General features: G+C 38.1%; 1 protein-coding gene across 1 annotated transcript in view; it reads right to left on the reverse strand.

Annotated features, from left to right (window-relative positions):
* The window catches only part of fibcd1b (fibrinogen C domain containing 1b), an 87,619-nt gene extending 73,366 nt beyond the window's left edge, over positions 1-14,253 (reverse strand). Inside the window, exon 1 of the mRNA XM_084114008.1 lies at positions 13,553-14,253. Within this exon, the coding sequence (XP_083970134.1) occupies positions 13,553-13,624 (72 nt within the window). The 5' untranslated portion in view covers positions 13,625-14,253. The remainder of the gene's footprint in view (positions 1-13,552) is intronic.
* Positions 14,254-18,224: the final 3,971 nt, after the last annotated feature.

The raw sequence follows: 18,224 nt of genomic DNA on the forward strand, positions 1-18,224 counted from the left end.
ATTTACAAGAACAATATTTCATCGCAGCTCCACCTCAGCGGACAAAAAAGGGAAAGAGAAGAAAGCACGTAAAAATTGATACAATTTTACAATATGTAGGCTATGCTATTATAGTTTGGATTATTTTTTATAATATCCCATGAGTCCTAATAAATGCAATTTCAACTATTTCTGAAGTGCTTCTTTTATAAAGAACACCGCTTTCTCACATAATGCAGTGAAGCAGCCCCTGCACGAGAGAATAATTGATTCTCGAGCCATCGATATCAACCAATTCAGCACCATCGCCACGGACAGCACCCGGTAACGTCGCACGTAAGAAGGTATATCTTAAGCACCTTCCTAAGGTATGGTTTGGGGAACACGCCTAGAAATGGTATACCTTTAGTTAAGTTATACCTTAAGAGTCTTCGTAACGCGCTAAGAGACAACGTTATCGGGAAACGCAGCCTTAAACTAACACGAGGGTTAGTAAATAATGACTTTGTTTTGGATGAACTAATTGAACTCTACACTCTTGGCCTTAGAATACATTGGTTCATAATGCAACGATAACGATGAGCTATGAATCTTATAAAAATGCAACAGCATTTTCAGCTGCCTTTATTGCATATTTTGTTTCACTAATGAACTTAAACTTTCTCCTTTGCAAAATCAAACCAATGCTAAAATGTCTTACAAATCTAACAATGATCATCTACAATTTATGCAAACCTAATTTTGAGCCTGTTTAAAGTGAGTTAGCCTAAAACTCATGATTACCTTGTAGAAATTATCACCATCTATTCAGAATGTTTCAAAATTAAACTTTAACAAGAGCTGTGCTAATTTAGTGAATTACTCAGAAGAGCTAATGATAAAATTGCCATTCGGCTTCCCTTGCCTTTAATTGGGCTCATTTAAAAGCATGACAGTATCTCCACAATGGCTTTAATGTGGAGCACCTTTAAAGCACACTTCATTTGTTGCTATTGCTGAGCCCTTATGCATTTGAATGTGCCTTACACATCCATTGTTGCAGCACCTGTTTTAAACCATCTTTAAAACACAAAACCTCATTATGTAATACTAATGCAGTAAGTATTTAAAATCATTGGTAGTATTTGACAGGTAGGCCACAATCCAAATTAGCTTCTTATTTTCTCTCTAAGTGTTTTCATCATCTGTTTGTGTATGTGTCTATATATTTTAGCTGAAATTTTGAGTGACATATCTCCAAACCTATCAATCACAGTAGCAGTCAGCCATATCTGAGACACACACGTAGACTCATTATAAAGTACACCTGTGGCCCTAAGTCACTCAGTTGGAGAAAGTCATTATGTTCCTCAAATACTGCTTCGGGTCTGCACCAAACTTTTGCTCAGTCAGCGCAAGAATATTGCAGACGAATGGATTTGTGCTCACTGTTTAAAATATGATTCCCATTGAATTATGTGACATTGGTTTTATAATGCATAGTGAAAGCATGAAGAGGAACAGTGATTTTACCTGAACATACTGAAAAGTTTTCTTGTGCTATAAGAAATAGCCTATCTCTCATAGAAGCCATTAGATTTGGTTCTCTATCTTTCTGTTTTCAAAGAACTGAGTTGCTCAGCTAACTAACTGCAATGGTGTATTTTTAGGGATGCATCAATAAACATAGATCAATAAACATAATAATTATCATGTTATGGTCGATAGCCAATAAACATTAAAATTCCATATAAAACTATCTGCAAAAAAAACATAAATATATAATTATAATAAATTATAATCATTTTAAATGATAAAAGTGAATTTAGGCATCACAACATTATAACGTGAAGTATGAAAAATTAATTTGAGATTTGCTGAAGATTACATTTAACAGTGCTATTAAGTTATTGGTGTTATGAAAAATTAGCTTTAATACAGTTTTAATTGACGGCAAAGGTAATCAAAATGTAAAAATAGAGGGAATGAGCATGCACAATTAAATATCTAATATAAATCAATACTGATAAATTAAAAAGCTCTGATATCATTTGATAACCGATATGGTAGTGATATGTCTGCTAATAAAAAATTGTAATGTTATATGGCCTTTTGAAAATAGATTGCAAGAGTAAATTAATTTACAGTACTTAATCAGAGAATCCAATCACGATTGTGGGTGTGGTTTCTAAAAAAGTATCTTTCGAGCCTGCTAAGATTTTAGAGCACTAATAAAATAACTAAAAACTAAAAACATGATCAAACTGTCACAAAGAAAGCAAAGAAGAGTACAGGTTGTCTGACAGATAATGCCCATACACAAATGAGAATGACTTTAGAGTGTAAATAGACCTGCATCTCAACAGCACACTTACTGTATAACAGCTACACTAAAACTGATCCCACTTGCCCTCAGTAGTTTCAACACCACTAATGTTGTTCCCGCTTTCATTGATTTATACATGCTGGAGAACAAGAGGGAGTATATGAAGAGTTCAGATGCAAAAGCCTCTAAGTGCCTTCTGAAATTTTCTTCTAGAATGATCATTTTTATCAAGCTCATATATTTAAGTTCAGTAATTTCACTTAAATGACAATTAATAGGTAATTTTCATTGCCATTTAAGTGAAATTACTGGACTTAAATATACGAGCTTGATAAAAATGATCATTCTAGAAGAAAATTTCAGATGGCACTTAGAGGCTTTTGCATCTGAACTCATTATATATAAATGTGCTTTTAAACAGTAGATTGTTTTTCAGGGATTTGTTCGTTTTACATGGCAAAACCACATTCTGTACTTTGTTTCTGTACATGGTTTCTGCTGGAGTCATCTTCCTTAATACTGGATTTTTAGAAAATAAGCAGTTACTGGTCATAAATTCACGTTTTATTTATCTAATCCTCTGGCCTCCTTCCCAACACCTCTTATCCGGATCTCTCACCTCACTTCATCCCCTCTGCACTGCCTTAAAATGAGGCAATCTTGCAGCTATCCATTCTCAGCTCTTCAAATTGATTTCACATGTAAATAATTTAGCATTTGAATAACTTCTTAAATTCATTTATTAATCTGCCCCCTCTCTCCTTCCTCCTTGCATCCATCCCTTCTTTTTCCTCCCCCGTATGTTGTGCAGCGGAATTGATCTGTGTTCGCCAGATTGAGTTTAGATGCAGTGTAAATAATTCATGTGCTGGATTACTGTTACCGTGGGCCTGGATCTTTAGTGTGGAACCTGCAATGTGCGTCTTTCTCCCTCCTTTATTTTTCAAATATTTCACTCAATCTGTCAGTTTATTGGTCTGAAAAACGCTGTGTGACACTATCGCCATTAGCAACCTTAGCTGCCGCCCTCATACAGTCATCATCTGAGAGACTGTTTGTGTGTGTCTTTGTGCTGAAGTCCTAAAGATATGAGATGTAGTTACAGACTGGTAAATCTTGAAAAGGTGAACTGTCTTTTGCTCTCTCTCTCTCTCTCTCGCACTCTTTTTACCCTCCTTTAATCTCTATCTCTAGGCTGTAATTAGTTCAGTGATTAACCTTGACATTCCTGATCACATCATTCCGCCTTAATGATGCTATTATCACTCTGTGTTAAATCAACTCACACATCCACATCCACATTTACTGCACACATAAGCATAAACATATACAAACACAGATCAGAGGAGCGAAATAATTCTAAATAATATAATTTATCAAAAATCTAATGCATGTGGACAAAAGCCAATTTAGTCTATGACTTCAGAAATCTACCAAAGCCTAGAGAAATGTCACACATCTGACTTTACTTCTCTTATTTCAGGAAAATAAAACATTTATAAGCAGGACTAATTAAGTGATTTTCTCAAGTTATCTGCTCTTTTGAACATTCACTTGATTCCATTGACCTCAAAACATAGGTCCAAAACACAACTGACAGGTCCAGGTTCACTAGCAAATCAGGCTTAAGTGCAGGAGGCCAAAAGTATCACTATACACACTATTTACAATGGAACAATACTGAATCCTTGAGTTGGCAGCCAACAACTGCTATATTCATATGAAACAGCTTTAATAAAATATTTTGATTTATTAAATTTTAAACTTTAATATCAAAATGACAACTGAGTTTTCTGCAACAACCACACAGTTAATGTTTTTACAAGATTTCACACGTTTCACCTTTCTAGCAAGGCTGCAATTTTCTACAGTTACTATGCATTTCATAAGACTGCACTTCTCCAAATTAAAACAAAACAAAAACATGATATGGTAACATGATGAAATGAGATGCTTGAGTTCTCTTAACAATCTAAAAGTCTTACTGATTCTCAGTAACTGTTTTTTTTAGCCAATTTCATTTTGTTCATTCATTAAATGCAAAATGTCTCATTCAGCCAAGAAATTCTTGTCAAGTAAACAATTAAAAATTTGTTTTTTTTAAATGAAGTTAACTGCAAACAGCAATGAAGTTACATGAAGTTATCTTGCAGAGAACGATACATCATGTTCAATAGTTTTCAAAGATGTACATAGACATCAAAACACACAAATCTCAATAATGGTGCCAATCTACATCAATAAGTAATAATATTAACTCTTAACATTGGCAAACAACAAAAAATAACAGTGATGACAAATAACAACAATAACCGCAAAAGTCAACAAACAGAAAAACAATAATAGTGCTACAATATTGCATAATTTATTCATGGTACACAATTGATTGTCCAGTCTTTGTTTGGATAGCAAGGACAACATTTGAGGGAATACTGTTGGTCTAACGTGTGTTTTTATACTTACATTATTTATTTCATTTTTCTTACCATGTGTGACTCAAAAAGTCCTATAAACTATAACAAAGAAATCATTTGCTTTAGTGAACCCTGAAATCTGTTTTTGTCTTAATGAATTTTAAAATTCATAATAATGCAGATATTCCAATGTAAAAAGATTCCTGAACTAAAAACAGCCTAAAATTAGAACTGAAAAGTAATTTTCACACTGCACTAGGTAACTCTGGATAAAGCACAAGGCTTCACATCTGTAATTTTAAAAGAATGATGGCTTCTTTTAACTCTGGATTATGAAACAGTGCTCCAGAGCAGAAAACACTGAATTGTGAAGGTAAAATGTGATAGCAAGCTGTTTAGCAACAATCAACCAGTCATTAAATATTCATGCATTGTGGACAGTCAGAGAAACTGTCATGTGGCGTCACTGTGTTTAGTTTCAGCATCTACCAGAAAAATTCAAATGTCAAATGGTGTCAGAGACCAAGTTAACCAGATACTGTATTGTTTGTTTTTACATTTCAGGTGGCTTAAAACAGGAAGAGTAGTCGTCTGTGGCAACAAATTCTCAAGCAAATAGACAAAGTTATTAAAACTGGATTATTAAACTCATAAATATGCAGATAAAACATTAACATTAAGGTTTGCAAATGTACCGTTTGACTACCAAGGATTCAAAAACAGAGTAAACAAGTTAACATTGTTTAATCAATATTTAGAATGGCTTTGGGTTAACAATCTTCAAGAAAGCCCTGAAAGATTCTATTTTGGTAGTATTTTAGTCACTTACGTAAGTATATACGTATTTAAGTATTTACACTTACGTAAGTAAATGTTATAGATCAGAGATGCAAAAGTGACTCGCAGTACAATTATTACAAGGACAGACCACCTGAAGCAACCTTTTAAAGAGGCTAAATGTCTTGCATAGTATTGATTGCTCATGGCTCAGGTGACCAGCCCTGAACTTTAACCACTATACCACACCAGCACAGAGTGGCTGTATATACCCCACCCCCAGTCCTTTCTATCTCTTCCTCTTGCTCTTTCTAGGCAGATTAACACTTTTGTTGTTCATTAATGATTCAGTAACTTTGCTGTATTAATTAGCTTTCTATCATTACTGTTCAGGAGAACCTCTTAGCCACCAATCAAACTCTGACTGTATCTGTGTTTTTGTGTTCATCGGCAGCGGGTATGTCGACAAATTACCATCAGTGGATCATTGCCGAGGATTCTCCCTGCAAGGACAGCCCTCTTTGATGGAAACATAGAAGCATATGTATCAAAGTATGTATTAAAGTTACTTGATGCCCAGCAATATTAATTTTCTCTTCTTTTTTTTTACATAATAAAAATAAAGGCAGTCAGACATGCCACTTCGCTGCTGTGATGCCTTATTATTGGATTCAATTTGGCCCATGTTTCTTTTTTTAATAATATTGAGGCAGCACACCTTTATCTGCCTAATTAGAGTTAAATTTAGCTCACAACTGTACTATCAGAACACAATTTAGAGATGTTAACTATAGCAATAACTATAGCAGTGTTCCAATTACCTAGACTGTGACCCACCATAGTCTAATCTGTGCCGCCACAATTTCATAATGAACAGAAAATATTTCAAAACTTCTCATAATAATATAATAGGTCTCTAACGTAGTTTTGCGCTATTGTTTTGGCAAAGTATCAGTCAAACGAACTAAATTAGAAAGCACAATATGGCTTTGTGAAGTGAGGTGCGCACTTTGCTCACGCAGTCACATCGTGATCCATTGTTTTCCACGTCTCAGAACGGCTCAATTCACAGTGAATGAATACAGTGAACTCCATCTCTGCATGTGCTGTGAGTTTAGCATTCATTATTGGGAAAGTGGCGGGCACCAGTTATGCATTATTTTCATATTTGCATAACTTCCAACATTTTGTGAGAAGATAATCACAGCATTTCACTCATTTTTTAATGAGACGTGTTTGAAACGTGTTTTCACAGAAACAGTAATTTTCCACCAAAATAAAAACTTTAATGTAGACCGAGACCTATATCACAATAAAAAGAGGTTTGAGTTCCCTTTAAAGTTCAGGGGCCTGTACCATGAAGGTAGCTTAACAAACTCGGGGTTACAGGATTAGTTTTGAGTTGACAAAACCAAACCGATGCAATCAGGCTTTATTGGTACCATGATGCAGCTCATCAACTTTCTCTGTCAACTCAGGCTTTGATCCTTAAGCTATGATTACTCCACGCGCGCGTGCACATAAAAGAGTGACGTCGACACTGAACAACCAATCGCGGGTAAAGCTAGAGCAATATATTTTTCCGCGGAGGAGCAAGAGATAATCATTCATAATTACGATTAATTTAAATATGTATTTCAAGCTCGAAACAATACGGTCTCTGCTGCCAAAGCAAGAGAAGACTGTTGGAGAAAGATTGCTGATTGTTAATGTGTAAGTTAAACAAATACATTCTATATTTATGTAAAATGATGTATGTATATATGTATGTGTAGCCTATATGTGTAATATAGCCAATAGCCTATTTTTGTAATATATAAAAAATGTGCATGTATGTAGGCTACTAAGAAAGATTAACATTCATTGATTTTTAGATGCAACCCCAACTCCAAATGTTCTTGGCAGCAGATAACGACAAAATATAAAAATATAATTCAAAGTGGTTATTTCAAGGAGTTAATTCAAAGAGTATTTACCACAACCTTTTATTACTTTTGTGAACATTTTATCACACTTGTTTGCAGCAAACAGAAATAAAGAATTAAATTCAGAAAACCAGAATACACTGGCGGAGGAGTTGGCTCTGAGTAGGCAATAAGGGACGGCCGATTATGGATGGGATTACAGGTGCTGTACAGTCTGACCCTGGTGCTGGCTCCTCTAAGCAAGTAACACTGGGTACGTGTGCAATACATTACTACTTTTTTTTTAAGTTTTAAATATGGCTGACTGTATGTTCTGCAGGGAAATACAGTGTCCCTGTTGAAGCTAGCACACATTCACACACACAGACACAGACACACAGACACAGTCTCCCACACAGAGGTCAGTATGCAGCAGACAGAACACCAAACATAACCTGCTTTACAACAGTTATGCTTTACAGTGGCCTACTTTTATTTATTAGGGTGAAGCAAATGATGAAGACACTCTGTCTGTGTGTTCTCAGACAGTTGCTGATGTGAATGCACTGGGCTTTTTATTATGGCAAACATTTGAATGTGTGGCATAAAAAAGGGACTGGCCCTTACACATCTCTTTTGTAGGATTTTTCACAACCTGACCCAGAAACTGAGGCCTCTACCTCAATGGGCTTCAGAAGAAATGTGTAAGGATTTAAAACCCTTGACATAAATTACAGTCAGTCCTGTGTTTGTAGGAAGTCAAGGAACTTTTTGTGATTTTGATGAGCCTCCAGAAAACTTGTAATGATCATGTTTGTGGTGGAATTATGTTTCAGGTGGAAACAGACTCAGTCAGGGCCCTGTACAAAAGGAGTCTCGAACTAGACTGCACACTAAAAGAGTCTCAAGCTAGACTGCACACTAAAGGAGACTTGAACTAGACTGCACACTAAAGGAGCTGACTGTGAGCTGAGGAGGCTCCAAACAAAATCAAACAGCTGGATAAAACTGATATATATATATATATATATATATATATATATATATATATATATATATATATATATATATATATATATATATATATATATAAACTTATTTAACCAAGTAACACTTTAGTATGAATATTTATTAATGCAACTTTCTCTTGCTCTCTTTCTCTCTCCCATCCCACAAAACCAATAAAACAGTTTGAGACATATCTGCAGTTTCAATGTGCTTTTATTAAGTGTAATATTGTATGGTGATTGCATCTACATCTGCACCAGCTGGGTGGTCAAGTGTGAAGGGGTCAGTTTCATCGGGGAGAAGCTGGTTTTGTGTTGTTTCTCGCTCTTTCTACTGGTGGCTATATTGTGCAGAATGGCACATACAGCCACTATCTGTGATGCCCGCTCTGGTGACTCTGAAGCGCCGAACACAGTTGAAATGTGCCTTTAGGATGCCAAAGGTCATCGCTATCTTCACTCTGGTTTTACTGAGGGCCACACTGAAGCGGTGCTGTGGCCCTATCTGAGGGTCATGATGGAGCACTGGAGCCAGGCCATTTGGCATCCAAACTTGATCATATGTTCATGACCACAAGTCATCTGCAGATGAAATGTTTAGTAGATCATTGTTATATCTGTTAAAGTTACTATTAATTTAAAGATTCATCTCACAGAAAATAATCATCTCACATATTCACATCATCTCTACCTGAACATTAAGGCTGTGATAGGACTTCCTATTAACATAATCTGCCTCATGTTCCCCTAGAGCAGTGGAGATTGGAGCAATAGACTGCATATATGTTGCAATGACTTGGGAATCCTATCATAAGATTATCAGAAGAATAATAAAAAAGATTCAAAATAATTCTTAACATGTATTATATTGTATAGTACATTTGTGAAATTTGCTTTTTGAGAAAAAAAAAAAGTGTTCATGTGATGTCACCCTATCAATATATCTTACCGGCAATTTTATAAAAGCCCTCTTTTATGGACATGGTCGATAAATGTCCGGGGAACACTATTAATGAAGCTTTTCATGTACTCCTGCAGAGCGAGGACCATCTTGCGAATGGTTCGACAAACATATGTTTTCCCCTAGCTTCTGTGCGTCACCCGCCGTGCAAGAATGTACCACAAAAAAACGCAACGCAATACAATTTGCGGTACAGTAAGTGCATGAATTCGACGTGTTAAATTCTTTATGTGAGGCTCAAGAAGTTCGCAAAGATAAGACATTCCTTCCGCGGAAAATCTGTATCTTTCATACAAGTAACTATCAGTTAAGGCAAGGGGATTTTGTCTGGCTAAAAACTATTTCTCTACGAAGTGCTCGTCAAACAATTTGCGCTGAGATGTCCACCGGATTTGGAAGAAAAGGTGAAGTCATTGCAACAGACACTTGGAATAAGTTACGTCACCTATAATGTTTCTTTGCTCTCAGCTGATTGGTCAAACTTCGGTCTGAGATCTTGAATCCAGAACATAACCTGCCCCGGAGCAGGTTAGCCGTGCAGCGTAAGATACCATGGCAACGAACACCGATTAAAGCCGAGCTACTTTCATAGTACCTAAAACCCAGGGTTGGCGGAAACTAAGCTGAAACATAGCTGGCTAGCCACCTAATCCGGCTTCATGGTACAGGCCCCTGGTGCAAGTCAGTGACTTTTTATTGTTGTTGTTGTTGTTGTTGTTGTTGTTCAATTTACACACTGAACATGGGTTGGAGCTCTTAATTTTAAACTCTCAAAGTGTACCAGATTGTGCATTGATTGTGTTGTACCTTGTCAGTGCAAATGATGAAGAATTTATGGAGATATTGTCGAAAACTCAACTTGAGACATTTCCAAACTTTGGAAGTACTGTACATGGTGAGGTAAAAAGTAAGTAGATACAAATATTTTGAACATGATTTACAATAGAAAAGGTAATCCTGAATGCAATGATGCATTTTGAAGTCCATCTAACAATGAGTGTAATAACAGCAAAATACATGTTACTTACATAATTTCTCATCTGCGCAATAAGTGCACTTCAAAAGCATAACCCCACGATTTATGACTCAGCCTAAATTTATGAAAATTTCACCACAAATGTTTTATGATTACTATAAGTACAGCGTAAAGTTCCATTTCATAAATTTTTCAGCAATGGCTAATGACTTGAGGCTACTGTCACATGTGGTGCTGAATGCATAACACGAAATGGATACGATAGTAGAATACAGGTACTAACACAGCACTCACTCTGTTTGATAAAGCTGCAGGGAATGTGTTCCATCAGCATGTGAGCATACAATACTCTGCACAACATGGCCAAGACAAATCTCGATTCTTCATTGTAGTGGTCTTGAGTGATGATGTGTGCAAGTGTTTGCGTGTATAGCTCATGCTCCCGTTAGTGTGCAAATACAGTATGTCAGAGAATGCAATAACATGGGGAGGGATGGATGAGGAAGTCAGAGGAGGTTCAAGGGAAAGGCAGAACAGGAAAAAGAAAAAAAAAGAAAACGATTATGTCCCCCTAGGCCTCTATTGACGAAACGGTCAGTGTTTGACCTGATGGAGGGAAAAGAAGTAAAAGGTTGACTGACAGTGTGAGGCAAGGTAAGATACATATGGTGAGAGAGAGGGATAAAGAGAGCAGATGAGAAATACAAGAGGAGAATTAGAAAATGACAAAGGCATGGCGAGAAAAACAAACTAAGAAATTCACAAGGACACATACGGAGAAAGTACTCTGCCACACACATAGACAGTTAAAGGATGTTAGGCAAATTCAAGAGATGTTAGCATTTCAATTCATGCATAAACAGAGCACTTGTTTCGACAGGAAATCATCCTGTAGAATGCTAATTTAATGTAATTAAACATGTATGTATGTGTTTGCCTTGCAGCGTAAAGCTAACAGGAATCCCCAGAACTCCCTTCTAGTCCAACCTGACATCCCTCACAACTTATATCTTCATGTCTCTGTCTCCACCCTTTTTTCCGTAGAGGGAGAAAGCATTAGTCATTCATAGCTCAATCTGTGAATGGGTGGTGTGATTTGTCACTGCACTTCATTTTTCAGCTGTATATTTAGTTTACCATTGCAAACTGCCCTCTACATTACAGCTGTACAGTAGGTCCTATAATGTTTGTAAATCTGCACATGCTGTTTATGGCCACTGTATTATTCATATGAGGTTTATTACTGGTCTGTCTAGTCTGCATGGTGCAGTTGTGCAGTATTGCACATTTGCTGATCATTATTTTTCAGGAGTTTTTCAAACCTTTTCTGAAGCCTCCCCAGCACTGAACATTTTAAATAAGAGAGACATCCCAAATCCCTTCATTCCAATATGGTTTTTTTTTTGGTTTTTTTGTGAGACCTTATGGTATTTTAGGACATTAATGATAGAGACCAAGCAATCTTACTGTCTAACAATAAGGATTATCCTGACATGAACTGTGGCCAATTGAACATTTCAATTCACGCTTTAAAGGGGGTGTCACGGGGGTTGTAGTCACCCTACAATATATATAAGCCTATGAGTCCAAAGTCTAACTGCATACATCTTTGTTTCCATTAGAAGTAGTTTTCTTGTGGTTATATTGGTTGTAAACACATAGTTCAAGAAGTTAGTACTCCACAGGTTCTGCCCATGGTTCTGGATGTGACACATAACATGCAGTTGTTGCTGTCCATGCTCCTGATTATTTTTTTAACAGACAGGCATTTAGATACAGTAGGTGTATGTTTGAGTAGACTGTTTGAGATTTCACTTAATTTTATACACTGAAAGAAATACCAATTTACCAATTTTCTTTACCAATTTAGGACAGCATGAATGTGCAATGGAAACATTTGGGACATTAATCATAAAATATTCTCTGTAACCTTATTCTCATTACTAACCTCCTCAGCTAAAACAAACACAAAATACCGACCAATATCCAAAGGAACAGTCACTTACAGTCAATAATTTAAAATGCATGTATGGAGCCCAGTGTGGACTGTTGTCAGCAAAAATGATCTCAATCAATTCCAGTCCACCACTGCAGTGTGTGTGTGTGTGTGTGTGTGTGTGTGTGTGTGTGTGTGTGTGCGTGTGTGTGTGTGTGTGTGTGTGCGTGTGTGTGTGTGTGTGTGTGTGTGCGCTGAGAAAATCCTGGGAACTTCTTTATTGATTAAAAACTGTCTTGCAAATCACATATCAAAAGCCTAAAAATAGATCCCAATTTTGTTCTCGCTTGAAGTTCATAGAAATTCTAGATGTATTCTGTTACTTCTGCACAACATCTAAGCCTAACTACCCTACAGGATAAAAAGACAATTGGCAACCAAAATGACATGAACTAACCTAAACCCCTTTATCGGCTGTTAATGCAGGCACCTTTACATAGAAATACACTAAAAATTGTGTGATGCTAATTTCACAAGTATACATACAAGATCATATCAGATCCCTTCAGCCACTGTAGAAGAACAACACTCTTATTCTACTAATACAAATACAGAGAAACACAGAACAGACTATGGTACAGTAGATTACAATTATTGGTTTAACCTTTAAAATAACATTTGCAGTATGAATAAACATGGAGATGAATGGAGACTGAGATGAGGGGGGAAAACAGGTTGAATACTAACTGCACTGGTTACTCTCCATCTACAGTCTGTGTAGTTGATTGTGTAATGGTGTGGGTGTGTACTCAACCCTTGAGTATTTATTGAGATATGTGTTGCTTTTGATAGCTATGTGTTTTGTTTTTCATTATGTTTGAATGTGTGTGTACCCTTCAGTGGTTCTCTTTCCAGATTTTTCTCTTGTTCCAGTAATGCCACTGGTAAATAGCCTACATAGACTTAGTCAAAACTGAAACTAGATTATAAATCACTACTGTCCATTAAAGTCCATTAATCACTACGAATCCACAGAGCAGCTGCATTTCGCATGACTGGCGGAAAGGTTCTTCAGCTACCCGCATAAACGGGAAACAAAATAGCCACTTTCTGCCGCACGCATGATCTACGGGCGCGCTTATGCGGGGTGACAGGAACAAACCGCACTCAACTCATTGTGCTACTCACTGTTCTCTCTGTACCCACACGCACACACAGATGAGTAGCTATTTTGTCTCATTCTAAAACTACATTCAGTATATTATGCGAAGTGTAAGCGAGCAGGGGACACACCTGATTTTTGCCCCGCTGTCCGTCTTCGAGTTCCGGTGAGCTGTTCATGATTCCCCATCGATCATTGAGCATTCTCCGGAGAAGAGCCAACACTAAACCGCCTGTCAGTTACAGGCGGTGGAAAAAACAAGACACCTTGTCGTTCAGTCGTTTTCCTGTTCAGTTATTCCATGGATATAGACAAAAACCTTTGCAGGAAAGAGGAAAAGGATAGTGAGGAGAGTGCGCGAGATCGAGAAGACACTGATCTAGCCTCTACTCTGGGACCACACTGACTAATTCTGGTGTAAAAGGGGCGGCGAAGACTCTCGCACCACACATCGCAATATCATATGTAGCCTACTTTATAAGAAAATAATAATAAATTCACAAATAAACAAATAAATAAATAAACTCCTTAAATTTCCACAAAGTTGTTTTTCTTTCCTCCAGAAGCGTTAAATTAAGTCCTCAGATATTCCACACGAAGTAGCAAAAGAGAATGACGCCAGTGCCACTCAAAAGGCGAAAAACTCCAGATGTTTCTGTCAGAAAACGTGTTCAGTTGATTAGTGATACAACTTTGTATTCCTGAGCCGACAGCGGAATGAACGTGGCGGTAAAGATTCTTCAAGCACAGCGCGCGCGGTTCGTTTCCCAGGCTGTCCTAGTGTACCGGACAGAGGGGAGGGGTGTCTCGTTTTCACAAGACTAGCGCAGATTAACGGGGTTCCTGCTCGTGAGTTAAACTCCTCGCTCACCTCGAGCGTCAGAGGCTGTCCGTTAAGCGCGCTCCCGCTGCGCGCTCATTTTATTTCTCTTTTTTTTCGCTCATTCACCGTCGGCACTGAAACTACTAAATGAGAACTACTTAATTCGAAATGAGCAGCTCAACGTGCAATAAAAGGAGACTGGGTGAGCGTCTGAAGTAAAAAATAAAATAATTGCAGCTGCACGCAATACAATAGGCTAACTAAAGTTGTTTTTAAATGCGTGTAGATTAACTGTAACCCTCTCCGCAGTGATACAATATTTTAAGACAATTATACCAATTATATAATTGTTCCAATTATATCTGATAGCACAGAGATTAATCAATAATCTCAGTGTCAGTCAGTTTAGCAACAATTACATTTTCCCCATAATTAGTGAACACGCACAGGTGCAATCCACGTGATAACGGGTCAGTTCATTCTGCTGGCCAAATGGGTGCCCCAAGTTGTGCCCCATCCCAATAAAATTTTAAGGTGACAAATGAGAACAATTTTTATTATTACAATAACATGTTTAAAATTATTCACAACCTTATTGAAGGTTAATTGACAAAACACTACCAATCAACCAAATATAACAAAAACTGATAATGAGCTCTGCACCTGTATTTACTGGTTGGTCTTGGCTGGAAAAAATTAAACATTAAAGGTCCCATGACATGAAATTTCCACTTTCTGAGGTTTTTTAACATTAATATGAGTTCCCCTAGCCTGTATATGGTCCCCAAGTTTCTAGAAATTTTAATCGGTGTAAATCGAGCTTTTGCTATCTTTCTCTGCCTTCGAGAAAATGGAAGCTCAACGGGGCCGATCTTGAATCTCCTCCTTATGACCTTATAAGGAGAAATGTTACATCCCCTTTCTCTGCTTTGACCGCCCAGAGAATATTTTCTCGCCCATGAGAAAATGAGCTAAGTAGAACACGCGCGCGATTTTAGTTTGTCCACGAGAGATATCATGGCTTTTGAGCGAGCGAAGCATAATTGCTCAATAATTGGATGTACAAATGAACACCGAATGGTCAATACAGAGCTGGGCTTGCTGAACGTCGGACAAGTAAGTCAACAAATGATATATAAGTGTGTTGCTTTACTGTTTATGGTTACCTAGCTTGTTACACATAGAATGTGGCTGTAACATTAGCTATGCAGCTATGCAGTTACTTGCGCTAATGTAAAGGTAGACAGCATCAAGTTACACACACTGTAACGCAAGTGTTGTACATTTCTTTGTTATTTGGATAACCGTTTTCCTTTTGGTTATATGGTGCGCGCGATATCCGCATTTCAAGATCGCAGAGTTTGATGTAATTGTAATAAGATAAATTACAGACGTTACAGATCTCTCATGAAAAGGCAACATTAGGTTCGCGTTATGATAATAACTGTAAACCATCTGAATAAAGTACCGTATCCAGACATAATATTTTAAACTAACCATTCGGAAACGTCCTGCTGGAGCCGCTGTGTTGCAACTTCTTCATCCGTTGCTCAAACTGAAATGCTTGAACGACTGCGTGTCTTTTTGCCATTGCAATATATCCAACATAAACAAACATGCATGGTACCATTGCGCAAGATGGTCAAGGCCACACCCACCCTCCACCTTGCGCCGCCTTTCTCCTCCTCATTAACATTTAAAGCTACAGACACCGAAACGGCCCGTCTGAAGGAAGCTCATTCTGGGACTGGCTTGTAGTGGCTATAATTCTGCACTGAGGCTGAATTTTTGGAAAGAGATTTCAGATACAGTACTAAGGACTATATTAAAGCCTACAAAAAGTAGCATGTCATGGGACCTTTAAAATTAAACATTATGGAAATAAATTTACAATGAAGTTACTCAAAATCCACAGACTGAAACTTTCATTGCAAACAAAGGCACATGTATTATGTATCCTTAAAATCTATATTGGAGAGTTTTCAAGACAATTTCAATTTTACTCTCATCTCATAAGAAGGCACACAGCTAGTTACATATCAGCATGGGCGTCGGAACCATTGTATATGGGTGGGACAAGACCCACCCACTTTTTAAGACCAATGATATTGGACCCACTTACTTTTACCGTCTCTGATTCAGCGCATTTGTCTTTTCATAGCGCTGTCAGTCAAATCCAATTATTAGGGAATTCCCTAATAAATTAAACTCCGCTGAATCGCTACATTATATTTCTCAACGAGCCGCAACTGACGAAAGTAACCGCCCGTTGTACCTTTCCAGTCAAATATTGCGTTGCAAACATCAATAACAGCTTTAAATTGTCATTGCTGGCAGATGACCATGGTATTAGCGGGATAATCTGTGCATTTAATGCACGACTTGGAGGCAAAGAACCGCCCGCCCGAGTGTAGTTTACTTGTTTTAATTAAAAGGCACCAGAATAGCCTACATGAAATGGTATTTACTCCAGTAACATTTTTCTGGGGGAGGACCCACCCACTTTTTTTTTCTTCCGACGCCCATGCATATCAGTATGGACAAGAGTGTGCAAACTTTGATGTAACAGTTACAGGATTGAAGATGAATCTAAACCCTCTACAAGGCCTCAGGAAACAACCGCCCAATGCTGAGACTAGTGGACAGAACGTTTGGGTGTGTGTGTGTGTGTGTGTGTGTGTGTGCGTGTGTGTGTGTGTGTGTGTTAGGTGGAGCATCCAGTAAGACCTGCATCTCAGCCAGAAGCCTTAGGCAAGGGACTTTTGGAAAGACTTGAACAGTTTATCCTGGCTCTATATGTTTACAGTTGTCCTGGCTCTATATGTTCTTTTTTAAAGGAGTCATTACCTGTAATTTTCACTTTTCCACGAGAATCAATGTATGTTATGATTGCCTAACGATTATACACTGGCCGGGAAGCCGATATTTAAAAGTGAAGCGTTTGTTTACCCCTGGGTTCGTAAACCAGCCCACGTGCACGCGCACTCAAATACGAGATTTTAGGCTTGTTCGACTTCATGCAGCTCTGCGCAGACCGATCGGCGGCTGACTTGAAGCAGTGCATGGCGGTTAGAAATTTTGTCCGACTTGATACAGCGCCGACGCCACGTGACTGTGACGTATGCCATCAAAGTACCGCGAGAGCGATTTGAGAGTAGCCGGAGAACTCAGCCAGCGCAGCTTCTCAAGAACGGCTGCACTGGGCTGCACGTGGGCTGATGACGACACAGCTGTTCCACGATTGGCCGGATTCACCGCATGACAACGATCACGTGTGTTTCGTGTTTATTCGAACACCTTTGTTCCTCGTCTAAAGCTCTCAGATCAGTTTATTATAACAGTAAACACTCTTTTCATGTCGTTGTCATGTTATATTGTGTCATGTTTATCAAATTAAAACTGATTAAAAAACGTAGACTCCACTTCATTGATAGTAGCTTATGTTGAACTTTATTCTTGTTCAAACAGACGCTGTATGAAGCAGTACATAAAGTATTGAATGAAAATGTCTCTGAAACATCTGCGTATTATTTGGCAAATATTGCATTTGTTTCACTTCAGCTGTGGTAAAGTATGCAAACACTACGTGAGCAGTCACTACGGGAACCAGAAAGTGTCCGACTTCACGTCTCCGTTTGCAGCTCCTCCCCGCCTGCACGCGGCTACTCTCGCCGATCGGTTGCATCCAGCCGCAGCCGATGTCGAACACACCTTTTAATTTCTGCCCCGACTTGACGTCAAGACGGGGCAGGATATACCATATATGGACACCGCAGACCTATGCTGCAGGAAGCCCGCCCTGCCCCTCTCCCCCTCATATTCAGTCGCGAAAGATGCAGAAACGTAGTGCACACGTGAGTTGCTCTGTTGTTGACTGCCAGAATCAACATGCAAATGTGTTTTCTCTCCCAAGAACGGACCAAGCTGTCAGGGACCAGTGGATTAAATTCATTTTTAATGACGCGGTTCCTACAACCCTT

The sequence above is a fragment of the Abramis brama genome (assembly GCF_963993115.1).
Source record: "Abramis brama genome assembly, chromosome: 5".
Lineage (NCBI taxonomy): Eukaryota > Metazoa > Chordata > Actinopteri > Cypriniformes > Leuciscidae > Abramis > Abramis brama.